The sequence below is a fragment of the Zootoca vivipara genome, chromosome 4, assembly GCF_963506605.1.
Source record: "Zootoca vivipara chromosome 4, rZooViv1.1, whole genome shotgun sequence".
NCBI lineage: Eukaryota > Metazoa > Chordata > Lepidosauria > Squamata > Lacertidae > Zootoca > Zootoca vivipara.
The window spans coordinates 36,309,711-36,327,519 of record NC_083279.1 but is presented as its reverse complement, the minus strand read 5'-3'; the positions used below and the strand labels follow the sequence as shown (position 1 = coordinate 36,327,519).

General features: G+C 42.0%; 1 protein-coding gene across 5 annotated transcripts in view; it reads right to left on the bottom strand.

Annotated features, from left to right (window-relative positions):
• FRMPD4 (FERM and PDZ domain containing 4) overlaps positions 1 to 17,809 on the bottom strand; it is a 210,646-nt gene that overhangs the window by 71,442 nt on the left and 121,395 nt on the right. For all 5 annotated transcript variants that reach the window (XM_060273491.1, XM_060273492.1, XM_060273490.1 and 2 more), the window contains exon 2: positions 1,430 to 1,543. In XM_060273491.1, coding sequence (XP_060129474.1) covers positions 1,430 to 1,543 — 114 coding nt within the window. The remainder of the gene's footprint in view (positions 1 to 1,429; positions 1,544 to 17,809) is intronic.

Genomic DNA, 17,809 nt, shown 5'->3' with positions numbered 1-17,809 from the left:
CCTATTCAGCATAATGGAAAATCCCTGAAAAAAAGGGATAACTTGGCAGCTATGCCCATTACCACCATCAGCATAACTAACAGACCCAAGCCTTTTAGACCTATAGAGCACACTTCACCGTGCAGGGCTAAAGCTAAACTCAGGTTACAATAAAACCTATGGCTTTCACCCTGTTGGTCAAAAAAGAGGTCACGGAAACTGAGACTGCTCCCCTTCCCATAGGCTCAGAATGCTCTGGGGCATTGAAGGCTGGTCCATTAGGATGAATGGGACACTCCCCGACCCACCTCAGCCTCCACCTGCTTGCCTTCTTACTTACACAAGGAGAGTGGGAGCCTTTGGCTCTGGTTTCACCCCATTTTGGTCTCCTTGCCCTTCTACCCTACCAGTCCCAACGGGCACTGCCTACCACTGCTCTTAGGTATAACTAACATTTATGTATCCCAATCCTTCTGTTTATATCTCAAAGTACATTCACACACACACACACACACCCCAAGAATCCTGGGAATTGTAGCTTGTTGAGGGTTCTGGGCATTGTAGCTGTGTAACGGGTAAACTACAATGCCCAGGATTTTTGGGGGGGGGGCGGGGGGAGGAATGTGCTTTAAATGAGCTTTAAATATATCATGCACATGCAGCCTTAGAGCTCTCTCAGTGGATTGGTATTAAGGCTTTTGGGCTTTTGATGCACCTGATAAAGCAGAAGTACAGCAGCAAAGCACGTACAAATGCTCTCCCAGCATTTGTATGTCCGCAATGTACAGCCACTAGGAACTGAAACCTCAAAAAGGAGATGAAACAACACACATGTCTTCCTTTTTTATTGTCCCTGTTCTGGAACACCACCACCTTTTTTCCCTTTCAGCTGAATGCTTTGAGTAGAGACCTCTTTTACATTCACAGTGCTGAATATATGGCCTTGGCCAATTAACTATATTTCAGACATTACCTCTGCACCCCGGGACCTTCAAATCAGAAACGCTTATTTGAAAACAAGGAGCACTCTGGCACATAATGGAGACCAGCAAAACTAAAATGTAACACGCTGCATGCTTGGTATACATTACTGAATTCAACAAGCCTACACCTTGCCTGAAGCCTTTCATATTTGTTCAGGGACAACCTGACATAGGCACAATGGACATAGGAAGAAAAGTAGATGTGTTATATTGGTGAGAATGCACTAACTTCAGATGAACAGACTAAAAAAAAACATATTTTAAATGTTTTAAATATCCAGATTTCAAACAATGAGATGTTGTTGTTTTTTACAATACACATGTAAGACTCTTTGTGGAAGATGCTGTATACAGTTCATGTTAACATATAACCTATTGGCTAACAAATTTGCAGCTAGCACATAGCATACTTAGGTTTAAACTCTACATTTCAGCCTGCATGCAAAACTCATCAAGCAGTAACCTACTTGAAGTAGTCTCTCCCATCTCTGTTTGCCGTCATCTCCCATCCATAGGAAGATCCCTGGTTCAAGGTCCAGGTTCCTGAAGGGGGAGGCCAGCCTGAAGACTTGGTTCTGTGGCTAAAAACAAATGAAAATCATTAGTATTTCAAAATGAGCCTGATCCATTCAATCCAACAGTGACTTTTCTGTATTTCTGAGTGCAAGTGAATTCATGTTAAATCCTATTATATGTGTGGAATTGTGACATAAGCCAGTAGTAACTAACATAGCCATAACACACTTTAGGACCTAAATGTTTAGATGCACTTTGTTGAATAATCATAGGACTCATTGCTTTATTAAAATCTAGACTTAATTTGATTTTGGCAGACCAACTAGCTTTACACCTGCGACCTTAAAGAGAGGCTGTTTCAAGAAGACTCTTTTGGGAGGCTCACCCTTGCATATTAACAGCGGGAACTGTGTGAAGGGGCCTTACATACATACCAATGCACATAAATAGGGTTCCTGCATGGAGGACCAGTGTGCACCTACAACCCTTTCACACAGCTGCCAAATGCATGGCTTGTGCACATGCCACCATAAGTGGCAGAGTAGCTGGTATGACCCCCCAAGACCCACTCATGGGCACCTTCAACCATTGGGAAGGTTGTATGAACCTCTTCCATGTTGTGCACACATGATAAGAAATAGACCTAAACTGGGTTTGGGGAAATACATAATGTGAAGTAAGGACCACTCAGCTTCTTCCCCAGTAAATGTCGTACTGAGCGCCCTCATGCTCTCCAAGTATTAGTCACCTTTGACCATTTCCTGAAGAATAAAAAGGATGAATAATTCATGAATAGATTCATCATAGTACACGCTGTAGGAACATAATTCCACAAAAGAGTGTTTGCCCTTTAAAAAAGGTGCCACGGTTGCTGAAAATCTCAATGGGGGGGGGGAGTTCTTGAGCTCAGGTCCCACTGCAGGCTTTCCATAGGCATCTGGTTGGCCACTGTGAGAACAGGATGCTGGACTAGATGGGCCATTTGCCACATCCAGAAGACTCTTCCTATGTCTTTATGGCATTGACCCATTTCTAAGGTGCTACTAAAATACATATGGCAAAAATCTTAACTGCAGTCATAGCTGCCAAGTTATCCCCTTTTTTCAGGGATTTTCCATTATGCTGAATAGGCTTCCTCACGAGAAAAGGGAAAACTTGGCAGCTATGACTGCAGTGTCAATTTAATCTGGATGTGCTCAGTGCAGATGAAAAGCAGAGAAAGACAAAAAATAACTGAGCCGAACTGGATACCCTCCTGATCTTTTTTTTTTAAAAAAAAGGAAAAATCAACACAAATTATTTAAACACTAACATAATTTATCTTCACTCTTCACATCCGTAATTATTAGTTACTTTACAGGGATTTATTTTGCATTTCCCATTGGTGGATATAAACAGTAGCAGGATTATGTTATAATCTCCTTTGAAAGCAATCCTTCAAACGCCAAAGTGCACCACTAAGAGGCTGTAAAATGTGCACAACAACTCTCTGTGTTGTATGCCAGTGTTTACAATGCTGTTGTATACTTAGAACTAAAAGAAGCGACATTACTCATGTAGTACCCTAGAAGTCTCCATACACATAAATGGCATAGCTTCTAGGAGAGAGGCTATTGTTGGCTGTTATGCATGCAGAAAATTCCATGCTCAATCCCTGGCGTTTCCAGGTAGGGCTGGGAGATACAGTGGTGCCTCGACTTATGAATTTAATCCATTCCGAAGGCACCTTCGTAAGGCGAAAAATTCGTAAGTCGAAAAACGCCATTGGAAACGCGATTTCCCATAGGAATGCATTGGAAACGGAAAAATTTGTAAGTCGAAGCAACCCTATCTAAAAATTCGCAAGTCGAAAAATCCCTTTATAAAACCGCTGCGGTTTCCCCCCGGATGTTGAGACATTTGTAAGCGCGCGGCCATTATCCCCATTCGTAAGTGGAAAAATTCGGTTGTCGAGTTGTTCGTAAGTCGAGGTACCACTGTATCCCTGCATGAAACCCTGGACAGCGGCTGCCATTCTGTTTTGACAATACTGAGCTAAATGGGCCAACACAGACTGAGGTCAGTCAAAAGGAAGCATAGCTAAAACTACAGAATTCACCAGCACAAAGATGTAGCAATGGTCATCAACTTGGATGACTTGAAAAGAGAACTGAACAAATTCACGGAGGTCAAGGCGATCAATGGCTTCTAGGCACGATTGCTACATGATCAGAAGCAGTAACCTCTAAGGGCAGTTGCTGTGGTATGTGATTTCTGAACTGCTCTGAGATTTTACTGGCATATGCATGAGTTTAAATCAATAAAATCCTAGGTATGTTTACTCAGATGTTTCATTGTGACTGAGGAGTTGGACAGAGCAGCCCATGTCCCCCTTCTGCCAGGTGGGAAAGGGAGCTGGGTTGAACGAAGGCGTCCCTCCACCTAGCTCTTCCACTTAAACCAGTTTCCAACTGGCTGACAACAACGGACTGATGAAATTCTCACTCCATCAGTGTGGCAACTCCCCCTACTACCAGCAGTACACAGCAGAAGGTCCTGAAACAGGGCATTTCAAATTCTGCAAGGACTGAGTCCCCCTTCAATCTGTCGGATCCTTACTGTTTTACTGCCACTGCACAATGGCATCCAGAACAAAACAGCCTGATAGCTCTGTAAAAGCCACACTGGCAGGGAGGGGGGAACTGTATCTTAAGCCTGTTTTAGTGCTGAAAGCTAAGAAGCTGACCTTTGTGACAAAGCAGTTTATGACACCATCTGATATAAAGAAGGACTCCAATCTTAGTACACACTGCTCAAAAAGGAGGAGTGAAAATTTAAGGCAAACAAAAATATGACAGCAGTAAAAGAAGACTCTCTCATCCAGTGAGGTGAGATGCAAAGAAATGGTTAAAGATATAAAACATTGAAAAATGGCATTGTTTATGTGGAAAACAAGGAGAACTCACTCCTAAATCTGCTTTCATCACATGCTTTGATGTGTTATATTCTCTCCATGTAATCTTCAGGTTTGATCCGACCATTAATATTTACAATCGTATCAATTATGAAATAGATTCAAGCACTCAAAACTATGACAGTAGTAGTGATTGCCACTGAAAATGTTCTTGTATGAAGGAAGAAATAAAAGATATTCTGAAAACTATGCTGCAGATGAACAAAAAATTACATTCCAAGTGCATTTAAATCAATACACCTTTAATATGCTTCCTTGTTCTTGTTTAGCGTCATCTGCTATAACTGCATTTCAGATAAAGATGGCTTTAATATGGACGTACAGATCACCTTATAAAGAAGGAATAACAAACAGCACGACAGCATTTGCAATGTTCATTCCAGCATCATACACAGCATGGTACAAAGTGCTGTCTTTCACAGTTCCTCACATTTTAGCAGATTTTAGCAGCTTGCCCCGCAGAGTTTAGAGATCTTCCCTGAGGAACAAGGATTGATTTCCACTGAAAACATATATGCCAAAGCTGTAGGATAGCAGTTCTCAAACTTTTTGAGACCACTTGGAAATTGTTGAGTGCTTCAGTAGATCACTTAATAAACTCCTTTTTGTTCTACAAATCAAAGTAGTATGCAACACGTATTTTAATAAGCAGTTTTGACTTTCTAATGTAATGGCTATGTTTGTTGTCAGTGTCGGCCCTAACATTAGGCGGAGCAAAGTGGCTACCTCAAGCAGCAAATTTGAGGGGTTGGGCAGAGCAACCCATGGTGGCGGCAGAGAATAATGGCAATATATTAGAGTTGTGTGTGCCGTGTGACCTGATGACATTCCCTAAGCTAGCCTGCTGCCCTCAAGTGGTGGAAGATATGCCTTTTATGCTGTGAACCAACCTTTTATTCCTGCCAACCTAGCAGTTCGAAAGCACGTAAAAATGCAAGTAGATAAATAGGAACCGCTAAAGCGGGAAGGTAAACGGCGTTTCCATGTGCTGCTCTGGTTTGCCAGAAGCGGCTTTGTCATGCTGGCTACATGACCTGGAAGCTATATGCCGGCTCCCTCGGCCAATAATGCGAGATGAGCGCGCAACCCCAGAGTCGGTCACGACTGGACCTAATGGTCAGGGGTCCCTTTACCTTTACCCTAATATCTTCAGAACTTGATTTCCTTGTATGAGTTTTGCAACGCATTTAAGTGAAACACTTATTTGATGTGTCTAGATCCAGCCTGGATTAGGAGGGGAGGACACCATTTTGTCCATGGGTAGGCAAACTAAGGCCTGGGGGTCGGATCTGGCCCAATCACCTTCTAAATCCGGCCCGTGGACAGTCCGGGAATCAGCGTGTTTTTCCATGAGTAGAATGTGTGCCTTTATTTAAAATGCATCTCTGGGTTATTTGTGGGGCATAGGAATTCATTCAATTTTTTCCCTTCAAAATATAGTCCGGCCCCCCACAAGGTCTGAGGGACAGTGGACCGGCCCCCTGCTGAAAAAGTTTGCTGACCCCTGATCTTGTCCTTTGCCTTCGACAAAAAAACCATTTTGGGATTATGGGCTGGCTCTGCTTCTGATTCTGAGTAGATTCTGTTCTGAGTAAAGCTGATCTTTGAAATAAATCAAAGAGCAGGACCAAATGAATATGTTTTTGACTGTTCTGCAAACTTTCAGCAGACCAACAGTCTGCTGACCACCAGTGGTTCCTGGAGCACAAGTTTAGGACCTCTCTTTTAGGGGGGGGGACACACAAAGTGCTTCCATGTTAGAAAGCTAGTCATCATGACAATCCTTAAGTCCATTCCTGGGGGGCATGGAGTGGGCAGTGTCACTCTCCCAAGCAACATTCCTTACTTTGGAGTTTCAAATGTAAAGATTAGTTACTGCCTTCTCCCCCCCAGCAGTTTTTCAACTCAAAATTATCTCCTCTAATGCTGCTTTTATTTAAGAAAATAAGTCATTTGACTCCTTTAATTAATGCACAGTTATCCCTTAATGGTCATTACTTTAGGGTCTTTGCTGAAGATATGAAAGCTTCCTAGCTAATATCTATTTCTATGGTGCTCATTGTTTATCACCACAGAAATGCAGGATCCTGTGCTTAAAGAGATCACCACTACACATGCCTAACGATGCACAAGATGAAGATTTGTTTTTACATCTTTTCACAGTTACTGACAGCACTTGGGAATGGCAAATTGTTGTTTAGATAGTCAATGTTTAGAGACTGTCAGACTGAGTTGTGATTACATTGAATATACAGAGGATGTAAATATGCCTACGTTGACTTCAATTAAAGTTAATTTTCCTTACTGAATTGTTATTAAGCAGGCTAGTTCATGGTTGTTGTTGTTTTTAAAAAGAGATAGTCTTTGAACAAAAGCATTTCCCGCCTGTTCAAAACGTACCAAGCTATCTGCCCCACTTACTTTTCAAAACTATGGTCCTGCTAATAAAAAGAGAAAAGAAGATGATGATGACAGGAGGAGAAAAAATTAAGATTCACTCTAATTATACAACACATACACACAGCTTTAACATCTTGCCATTGCTCCCTGCCAGCAGCCTCTTGAATTTGCTGCCTGAAGCAGCCACTTCACTCTGCCTAATGATAGGGCTGGCCCTGACATACTGAGTAATTCAAAGTCTGTCTGCCCCCAGATTGCTTTCCCATTTAGTGCTGAGTTATCCCGCTTTGCTGATAAAATTAGGGACTGATAAGAGCAATATCCTTATGAAAATGAGCAGGCTTCTTGTTTTTGAACTGCTCTGAAATGGGAACTTGAACATGCTCTAGAAGTGGGGGTTCCCCCCCTTACTTTCCTTGGGAGTTAAGAATTTCAGAAATAAAAAGTGTTCTCCCTGATACTGATATACGAGAAAGATTTTCTAGCTATTTTCTTGGTAGCATATTGACTAGAAAACAGGAGTTGTTACATGACGGATATACATACTGTAGGAAAGCATTCATCTCATGAAGCTTAGGAAAGCCTATGACAAACTGCAAATGTTTATCAGCTTGTACCTCTGTGACATAGGTTTCTTGGAAATCATAGCCTTTCTATATAAAAAAAGTACTAAGAGTTTAAAAAAACAACTCTCGTTTTTTAAAGCCCCTCGTCATAAACACAAGTCTCAAGATTCATAATGGACTCAACACAGAGTCTGATAGACCCCCAGATCCCCTTACGCAACTACAGTTCTTAGGGTTCCCTAGCTAAAGGGAAATACTGATAATCTGTAAGTCTGTAATATCATTAACCCCTCAGGTGCCAAAGCACTTTTTATTCAGAAGTTCTTGTAAGGAAAGGAATTATTCTTTATAGAGCTCGGAAATTCAAATGCTTTTAAAAAAACAAACAAAAATGCTGTTTAAAATCATACTTCACCTCTGAGGCAGTCTTTTGACACCCTTATTTTCTGTTTAGCTGAGAATGTAGAAGAAAATATTGTAGGGGGGTGGTGGAGGAGGGCTAAAATCAGGATGTGATAAATGGGTACTGCAGAAACTGCCCTATTTTCAAGCTGAAGGGAAAAGCTTTGAATGATGCACCATAAGGAGTATTAATCTTAAACAGCTCATTCTCTTTTCCCTTTGACGAATGGTAAAGTTAGTAGGCTCTTTTCACCTCTGCAAGAATAACGACAAGCTAAAATATTCCTTCAGGCACCCACACAGGTCATTTTCACTTTTTCCTATAGCGGAATGATTTACTGTACATTTGCTTTGTTATTGTTTCCAGCACTGTAAGAACGTAGGGAGGAATGTGAGGGAAGAAATGGAAGCTCTCAGACCAACTAAATGCATAAGGCGCCTGGAGCTCCTGTAAATCTGCACAAGGTGGAGAATGCATAAGGCAAGTCAGGTTGAGAAGAAAAAAGACAAAACCATTTTTTAAAAAACTTTTTTAAAAAATGACCTTGTAATAAATTCTGAGGGGGCAGGGGAATGAAACAAAATGTGGAGGGCTTCAGAATTGGCTGCTATCTCAGGCTCTCCTGTGGTGATTTTGATTTAAACAAAATAATTGTGCTTATTAAATGAGTCACTACTGTGGAGCTATGAGCTTTTACTGATTGCCGCTGATGATCTGCTGAGAAGCTACGTTGTTTATTTATTTGTTAATTTACTGAGCTGGGCATAACTGAAGCTCCTAGAAGGCATTCTATAAATAATAAGCGTTATTTTGTATTTAGAACTTGTGCAGAACCTCTGGAGTGTTCAGAGTGATTTTGGGTACATTATCTCAGCTGTTCTCTTACCACCTCCCTGTAAGGTAGGCCTGCTTTATTATTCCTGTACCACAAAAGATTAGCCTTCCCCTACCTTGTGTTTCAAGAGGTTGTTGAACCACACATTCTATCTCAGCCAGGGTGGCTGAGGATTAAAAGAACTGGAGTAAAACAACATGTGAGGAACGCTGCCATGATGACTACAGGGTGCTTTGTACTGAAAGATTTCTCAGCTCATAATTTTGGGCACACCACAAGGGTTTTTTAAAAATGCAATTTCCAGACATCATGTATCACCAGGGGAGGGGAAATGATTTAATCATAATCCATCAGTTTAAACCAATGAGCCTTCAACAGAGGCCAGATGTTCCTACCAGTGAACTATTTTGGGGGGGAGGGGGAGGAACCTGTGGCGCAATGGGTCAGTGTGTCAGACTGTTAACCAGAAGGTTGGTGGTTTGAGCCCACCCAGGAACAGCTGCGGGCAGGATTTCTGCATTGCTAGGGGTTGGGCTAGATGATCTTTGGGGTCCCTTCCAACTCTACAATTCTACGATTCTATGATTCTGTTTCACAGACCGACTCTTATTTCTGCCATGGTCACTTGGAGCACAGTTCTTCAATCTTGGTTCCCCATATGCTGTTAAACTACAACTTCCACCATCCCAGACCAGTTTAGCCAAGGATCAGGGGTGATGGGAAATGTAGTCCAACAACATCTGGGGCCCCAGGGTTGATGAAAGCCAACTTGGTACATTTGTTCAGTCAGATATTAATGCAATGTTACTGTCAACAGCGCACAAAAACCCCCCACACCCTTACAAAAATATATATTAAAATCCATCATTGACCCCGAAATGTGCCAGTTCAAGAACTGCATCATACACAGAAGGTGGCTTTAAAAAAATCAAAAAGAGCTTGCAGGTGCATAACAATTTCACTTTTCATCATTCTCTGTAAACAAATGCCGCTATTACTTATCTGAACACATGTCAAATGGTTTGCAAGATGCATTTCACATTTTCCAGTGAGTGTTAATTTGTTTCTCTTATCCTCTACAATTATTGTCTTAATTGCATATGGCTATTCATAAAATGCGAATAAGTTTTAAGGATTCTGAACATTCTTTCATTTTTGAAGACTGTAGAAGGCTCCCCACCATGCCTGTCCCATTGACAGTCCTAGTAGCATTAAGCTTTATTGTGGTGCAGCTGAGAGTAAGGGGCCATGCAGAAACGCAATGCAATAAAGGTATGTTGAAACAGCCAAGAAATGAAAAACAGAGAACAAAGTTTCCCTCTGTCTTATCCTTAAGTGAAACTTTTTTTCTAGAAATATACTAAAAAGGGGATATGTTTGATGGCAAAATACCTTGTCCCAATCATGGGTATATCAAGGGTCAAAATACAAAATGGGCACAAGATGAGTGTATGTGTCCTGAATTCCTTCCCCTTGTATCCTGGTCCGTCCGTCCCCCGTCATCTATCCTCAAAGATATTCTTACTCCAGTAACCAGATGTGACCCTGGGCAAACGGGGAAAGTGGCCTGGAGTCAGTATGAAGGGGAGATTGCCATGGTAATAAGGAGGATTCAACACTGCTACCTGATCTCCTGTTTTGTACTTTATATCAGTACCCTCAGTCTTGAAACCTTCAGTTTAGATACCTGGCTGAAGGATATTTGCATTTGATGATATGATTGGCCCACAGAGAGCCCTTGGTGGTGTAATACATTAGTCCTTTCTGCAATTAAATTCCCATTCGCAAATATGGCATTCCACTACAATAAGAACCTTTTGGCTGTGCATATGAATAACCCTTGACCCCCCCCCCAAAAAAAAATCAAATGAAAAATGCTAAGTTATGTAAGAACTACCCATCTAGTCTTGTAGGTTGCGCCCATTCAGCTAGAATCAATATGAAGAGCCACAGTAAGTGCACACAGAAAGGAGAAAATAATTAACAGCTGTACTCTTGAGCGCCATAAATGTCATAATGCCACATAACAGAAAATACAAATGCACAGCAGATTCTGAACGCTGTATCAGAAATATGGCAAAAGCCCTGTGATTCACAGCAACACAAAAACAACCACCCAAAAGCTGGCAAGGGAGTAGCATTAAATACACAAAGCAATGGGGGCCTAATTATCAGAGAAACGTGTAAGGATTTTAACACAAAGGCCTTTTTCCCGGCGAGAAGTAAGGAGTAAATGTTCATGTATTCGAGAAACAATCAAAAACTTTCCACAAGAATGTATGAGAGTTCATGATTTGGAGGGACTAAAAAGATACACAAACACATATTTATCAGTTATTAAGAGAAAGGTAAAGGTAAAGGGACCCCTGACCATTAGGTCCAGTCACAGACGACTCTGGAGTAGCAGCACTCATCTCGCTTTACTGGCCAAGGAAGCCGGCGTACAGTCATGTGGCCAGCATGACTAAGCCGCTTCTGGTGAACCAGAGTGGCGCACGGAAACGGTGTTTACCTTCCCACCGGAGCGGTATCTATTTATCTACTTGCACTTTGACGTGCTTTCAAACTGCTAGGTTGGCAGGAGCTGGGACTGAGCAACGGGAGCTCAGCCCGTCGCGGGGATTCGAACCGCCAACCTTCTGATCGGCAAGCCCTAGGCAGAGCAGTCCCTTAATCTCTACTGAAGGCACTATGGAGGGAGATAAATTGTTCAAGCTCCTTTCTCACTACTAAGAAAGCCAGTGGAACAGTTTGCTAAAGAAGTGAACATCTGTCAGGTAGCTACTGTGCAACTTGGGGGGAAAGCCTTAGGAAAGACACATGTATTGAGCTTGAAAATAGCCTGCTACTACTACCAAAAAAATCAAACTTGCAAGGTATTGAGATAACGCTCCATGGTACAATCATAATTTACAGTACTAAACAAAAGCCTTGTTATTTAATCTGAAAGCAGAGATTCTTATTGCAGATAGCAGTTATATACGGAAGAAGAGTTAGACAAATAAAGGCTTATTCATGGCAGAATAACACATGTCCCCTCATAACAATTTACCAAAAAACAAAAACCCCAATCCAGGCATTTCTTTCGATTACCTCTTCATTTTTGGTGTGATTTCCCTTTCCAGGGTTCTGTGAGACAAACATTTTCACAGTTCGGCTCATGCTGTGAGTTGTCTGTGCTCACCTTCAAAATCTTAGACTGTGGTGGCAGAAGGCAGCATTAATAATTCATTTCTATAAATAAATGAAAAATTAATAGCCGGTCTAGTATTCCAGGATAGCCACTTAAAGACCTGGAGCTACACCACAGGATCATCACAACCCCCAAAGTATACAAAGTGGTTTATTTGTGAAACAAGTAATGCTCACAGGATTTATGTCCAGCCAATGCTTCAGTATATACATTAGGAGTCTGATCCTATCAGTCCCTTGCATGCATCATTTAGCTATGAGCTGTTTCTCTCCTACAGGAAAAAAAAAAGAAATCGATGAAGGCTTGCCAAGGGAAGTCAAGGTTGGTGGAAAAATATACCCAGGGGTGGAGCAGTGACACTGAATGGGGAGGGGTGCAGCGGGTGGTTCAAGCAGACCCTTTGAAGCTACTGAAAACTAGTTTAAAACAGGATTTACTTCTAAAAAGTATTGTAAATAGCCTGGGAAAATGTGTTTTGAATTTACTATTTTTAATCAAAACATAGTTATTTAGGAGAATGCAGTTTTAGGCTATGATCCAAGAAGGAACAGCAATTTTACAATAGACACATCCTTCCCCTTTTAAAGAGCTACCTTTGCAAAAGCATCCCCCTAACTCATAGCTCACTTGGTTAGAGCGTGGTGCTGATAACGCCAAGGTTGCAGGTTCGATCCCAGTATGGGGCAGTTGCATATTCCTGCATTGCAGGGGGTTAGAAGGGACCCTGAGTATCATCTAGTCCAACTCTACAATTCTGTGATCATCGTTTAAAATTCAATCCACATAAGACAGAGTTTCTCCCAATAGGTGCTTCCCTCCCTCCCACAGCTGAGTGGTGTTCAATGTGTTCTTGAGGGAGGTACACCCCCCCCAAAAGGATCAGGTTTATAGTAGGGGGTGCTCATAGATTCAGCATTGCCACTGGAGGTGCAAGTAGCCTTCATAGAGAGATATACAAATATAATAAATAAAATAAAATGCTGTTTGAAGTGCTCAGACATCAGGAACTAATTGCTTTCTCTTTCAAGTATCATTGGGAAAAAGCTATTTAAGGGGTTACACTTTGATTACGCAAAGAAAAATCTTCTGAAAACGTTGGTTGGAGAAAAAAGCCTAAGAATTAATCAAGGATTAAATATACATAACTAAAACCATGGCACAAAAAATAAAAATGAGAAAATAGATATTTTAAGACATATTTGATTATCTGTAAGTTTCTGCTAACTTTAATGAGTTTTACAAAGTGGCACAAGATTAGTCTGTGGAGTTCAAAGTTTTAAAAAATGTCTAAGTTCCTTCTTTCTATGCTTTCACTGTAATTAGAACAGAACAATGGGCTCTGAGATACTAAAATATATATGCTGCGAAAAAACCTTCTCTTTAGAAAAACTATTTTGCAACTTACCAACAGACTGAGAAGCCCCTTCATGTATGCCTTTGATGTAAATGTACAATCAAATTCCTAACACATTTAAAGAACAGGCATAGTTTATAAAACCAGGCTGCGCTTATTTAAAAAAACAAATGTGGAACAATAACATTTATCTAGAACTTTTTACAACTTCCATAGCATTCATTTTTTTAAAAAAAATAAAATCAAGTGTTGACACATAGTTTGAAACTTTACCAATGAAGTGTTGTATTGTGTTGCACTGAAAAGTTACAGGTAGGGCTCTTTTGAATTTTGTGAATTTTTATGTTAAGGTTACCTTGATCAGCATCTCCTAAATAAATGTGGCATATCGGAATGTGATTATGCTTCAGATTTCACACTTTGTATGATACAGTGCTCAGCTCAGAAGCATACCATGAATACATATTAAGTGCATTTTCCTGTGATAAAATGAGTCTAGTAATGCGTACTTTCAAATGAACATCTCATGATAAAATACCTATTTAAATATCTAAATATGAATTTTAATGTAGCTCTTTAATTAGTTGTTAAAATAATTAAAGTAAAAAAATGCAGATTAAAATAGAAACAGGATGCAGCAAATTTATAAATAAACATAGGCAAAATTGGTACAGACCAAAAATAGTCCACTATACCTATCCTTTAGTAAAGTAAGTAAAAACTTTATTTATTTGCGTGGCCTACAGGCCATTGCAACAAAGGATTCATATTACATAACCTGGTAAAAAGGAAAGAAAAAAGAAAAATGCTATATAAAACAGTAAAATGTGCTGTCTCGGGATTCAGCATAACACAATTAAAATGGAACAGATGAGATCTTAATTATATGTTCACACAGGCGGCGCTATTGTCCTTCAGCTGGCGGCCCTCAGTCTCATGGCCCTCTCAGTAAATCTGGCTACCTTCTCTGTTGTCTGGGCAGTCTGGTCTGCCAGGAGGAAAAACAGTATATCCTCGGATGGGCGGCCCGAAATGGCGGATATCAGAGGTGTGATGATCTCATCCCTGAGGTCTTTATATAGGGGACAGGACAGGAGTACATGTGATACAGTCTCCACGCTGCCAACTCCGCAGGGACATAGTCGATTCTGGTATGGTGTTTTTGAGAATCGACCTTCAAGGACGGCGGAGGGTAGCATGTCCAGTCTGGCCAGTGTGAAGGCTCGTCTGTATTTTGGGATGGTTAGGTTGGACAGGTATGGTGACCGGAAGTCCATGTGGGAAGGTGGAAGACGGATATACCATGCACTAAATTTCTTAATAATGGCCATATTATTCTGTTGTTCAATGTTCTTCAGGCGCTGGTATATGAGGCTGTTTGCCTTGGATGGGCCCATTATGAGTAAATGCTGTGCGTGCACATGAGAGGAGTTTTTGGTGCACAGCCTTTGCCCATGCGCCTTTGTGTACATCCCGTGTGACTAGAGGCAATAGCCCAGGTGGATTTAGATTTAGACGGAGCCAGTATTTAAGTGTTCTTTGCCAAGTCCGTGTTTCGACAGATAGAAGGTTGGCTTCGAGGCGTAAAGCCGCATTTGGTGCGCATGATGGAACAGCGAAAATCTGTCTTAGAAATTTTGACTGGACTGTTTCAAGAGTACTACACTGATTCCCCGTCCATATTGGAGCCCCATAAAGTAGTTGCGTCAGAGGTTTTGCTTGGAATACCTCAAGAGCTGCTGGGATGTACCTGCCACCCTTAGTGTAAAAGAATCGCGACAAAACCTTAGAGCTTTGGGATGCTTTTTCACTGGCGTACTTATGGTGTGCCACCCATGAGCCTGTTGACTGAAAGACTATTCCTAGATATTTGAAGGTCTTAACCTGGTCTATTATCTGGCCATCCATTACCCATCTATGTTGTCTGTGTCTCCTGGCGAACACCATAACCTTAGTTTTCTGGCAGTTCACCACCAATTGTTCTCTCCTACAATAAGCCGAGAATTCCCTCATCAATCTTTTAAGGCCAATTTTGGTTCGTGAGAGAAGGACCGCGTCGTCCGCGTACAGTAGTGCCGAAATTGGTTTTTCAGCCAATTTGGGGGCGTGGAACTCCGGGCCTGTTAGACAGTTAATCATGTCATTGATGTATAAATTAAATAGGGCTGGGGCTAGGATGCAGCCTTGTTTGACCCCTTTGGTGGATGAAATGGGACCAATAAGTTGCCCATTGAGTGAGGTTCTTACAAAAAGCTTGGTGTCCTTGTAAAGACAGCTTATCAAGAACAATAGTCTTCTATCAATGTTGGTTGTATTCAGTTTGGTCCAAAGTCTGGCTCGAGAAATTGAGTCGAAAGCCGCCTTCAGGTCTATAAAGGCTGCATATAGCACCCCACGTGTTTCTTTAGCATACTTATCAATGAGATGTGATAGTACAAAGCAGTGATCTGTAGTCGATCTGCCCTGTCTAAACCCGGCTTGCTCCTCCGCCAAAATTGCCTCTGATTCCATCCAGCTGGTTAGTTTAGTATATAGGTGTTTGGCATATAGCTTGCTGGGTATTGGGAGGAGACTAATAGGCCTGTAACTTGCCGGGTCTGACATAGGTCCTTTCTTGTAGATGGGGATAATTATTGCCTCTGCCCAGCAGTCAGGGATTGTGCCTGTAGAATCGATGTGAGAAAACATGGTTGCCAATAGGGGGGCCCACCAGCCCAGATTTGCCTTCAGAAGTTCTGCGGGTATATAGTCTGATCCCGGGGCTTTGTTGTTCTTAAGTTGCCCGATTAGTTTCCCTACCTCCTCTGCAGAGACTGGGGGCCAAGGTGGTAACTCCCCTGGGTGGGCACCTATCTCTTTATGTTGGAGTTCGTCATCTTGAAACAGAGTTTGAAAGTATCTGAGCCACTCCTGTGGTTCGACCGTACATAAAGGCCCATAGCGCTCCTGATCCAGGAGGCCCGAGATGGTACGCCAGAAACAGCCTGAATCTCTCTCGTTCGAAGCCTTTAATAAACAACCCCATGCAGTTCTCTCGGCTTCTTGCTTTTTTCTCTTTAATGTTTGTTTGTAATTTCGTCTTAAGGTGATGTATGCTGTAAATAGAGAGGGTGCTCCGGTGTTTCTGTATTTGCGGTATGTTAGTCTCAGGAGTTTCCTTGCTTTTCTACACTCTGCGTCAAACCACCTCTCTGAGTCTTTTACCCGCTTTGTCGCAATTTTAAGGATTTCTGATGTTAGAAAGCTTTTCAGCCTCTCTAAAAGCTCTTTAAATAGGTCCATGGCCAAACTCGCTGCATTAGCTGATGCGATGGCCGAATAGATAGTCTTCACTTCTTCCGAGAGAAGAAGGTGGGTTAACTCAAAATTGAGAATGGGGGTCCATTTTATTCTTCTAGGTGCAGGTTGATCCAAATTGGTGATGGGGATGAAAAATGGGTTAGCCTTGGCTTTGTTTGGAGATAGGCCATCTAATACTAGGGTTAGTGGTAGGTGGTCACTCTCGGTATTATGCTCCACCTGGAACTTCGACACAAGGTTGTAGACAAAACTTGATATCAATATATAATCAATAACACTTCCGCCCACCTTTGCAAAGTGGGTATATTCCCCTGGGCGGTCCCCGGCTTGGTTGCCGTTTAGTATTGTCAATTCCCTTCTTTTTGCAGCCTGGGCTAAGCATAACCCCGAATAGTTGCATCTGCTGTCTCTGGAGAGTCGTGTGGGGCCTATGACTGTTGTACTTCCAGGGTCCTGAATCTGATTGTATTGTCTGTATAGGTTGTAATCATCTGTTCCCATGCGTGCGTTAAAGTCCCCACCGATTATGATTGGGGTGGATGGATAGGAGGATTCAAGGGGCTCTAGAAATGCTTCCAGCTCTTCCCAATTAGCTTTAACTATGGATTTTTTATTACAGGGGGGCAGATAAACATTTACCAGCAATAGTGCTTCTTTCCTGAGATTAAGTAAGAGAGCCGTCGCTAGTGAGTTGCAGCTTGGTAGGACTGTTAAAGAGTGTTCTAGCTCTGTGGAAACAAGACTGGCTAAGCCTCCACTTGGCCTGCCTCCCCTTAGGGATGGCGTGGCGGGCAGAGAATGGCAGGAATATCCATTGAGCAGGATGGGATCAATGTACCAGGTCTCCTGCAAAAGGATGATGTCGTATTGCTTGAGAAGTGTTATGAAATGTTGGTTATTTTTCTTTGCTTGCCATCCTGCGATGTTCCAGGACATCAGCTTTAAGTCCCGACGTCTCCGTGATATCAGATCGCCGATTCCACACTGTCCAACAGTCCTTTTTTGTCTAAAAAAACGCTCCCATTGGATCTATTAGTAGGCATCTGCTTCAAGGGAGAGTGGTATGCCTTTGCTCTTAATGTGGAGTTTGCAGTTACGGGAGTAGCCATTTCATTGGTGGAGAGCTTGAGATAGTCAATCCATGCACTCGGGGATGTTGCCGCCTGGTTTACTTCTGCCTTTCCATAGGCTAGCGGGGGCTGATCTTGGTGTTCCGCGTCTACACATTTAAAGGAGCCTCCCGTCGTCCTCTTGTCCACTAAGCACTTAGGGGAAATGGGCCATATATGTAGGCCCTCCGTCATCTCTCCATGGTCCTCTTTTCTAG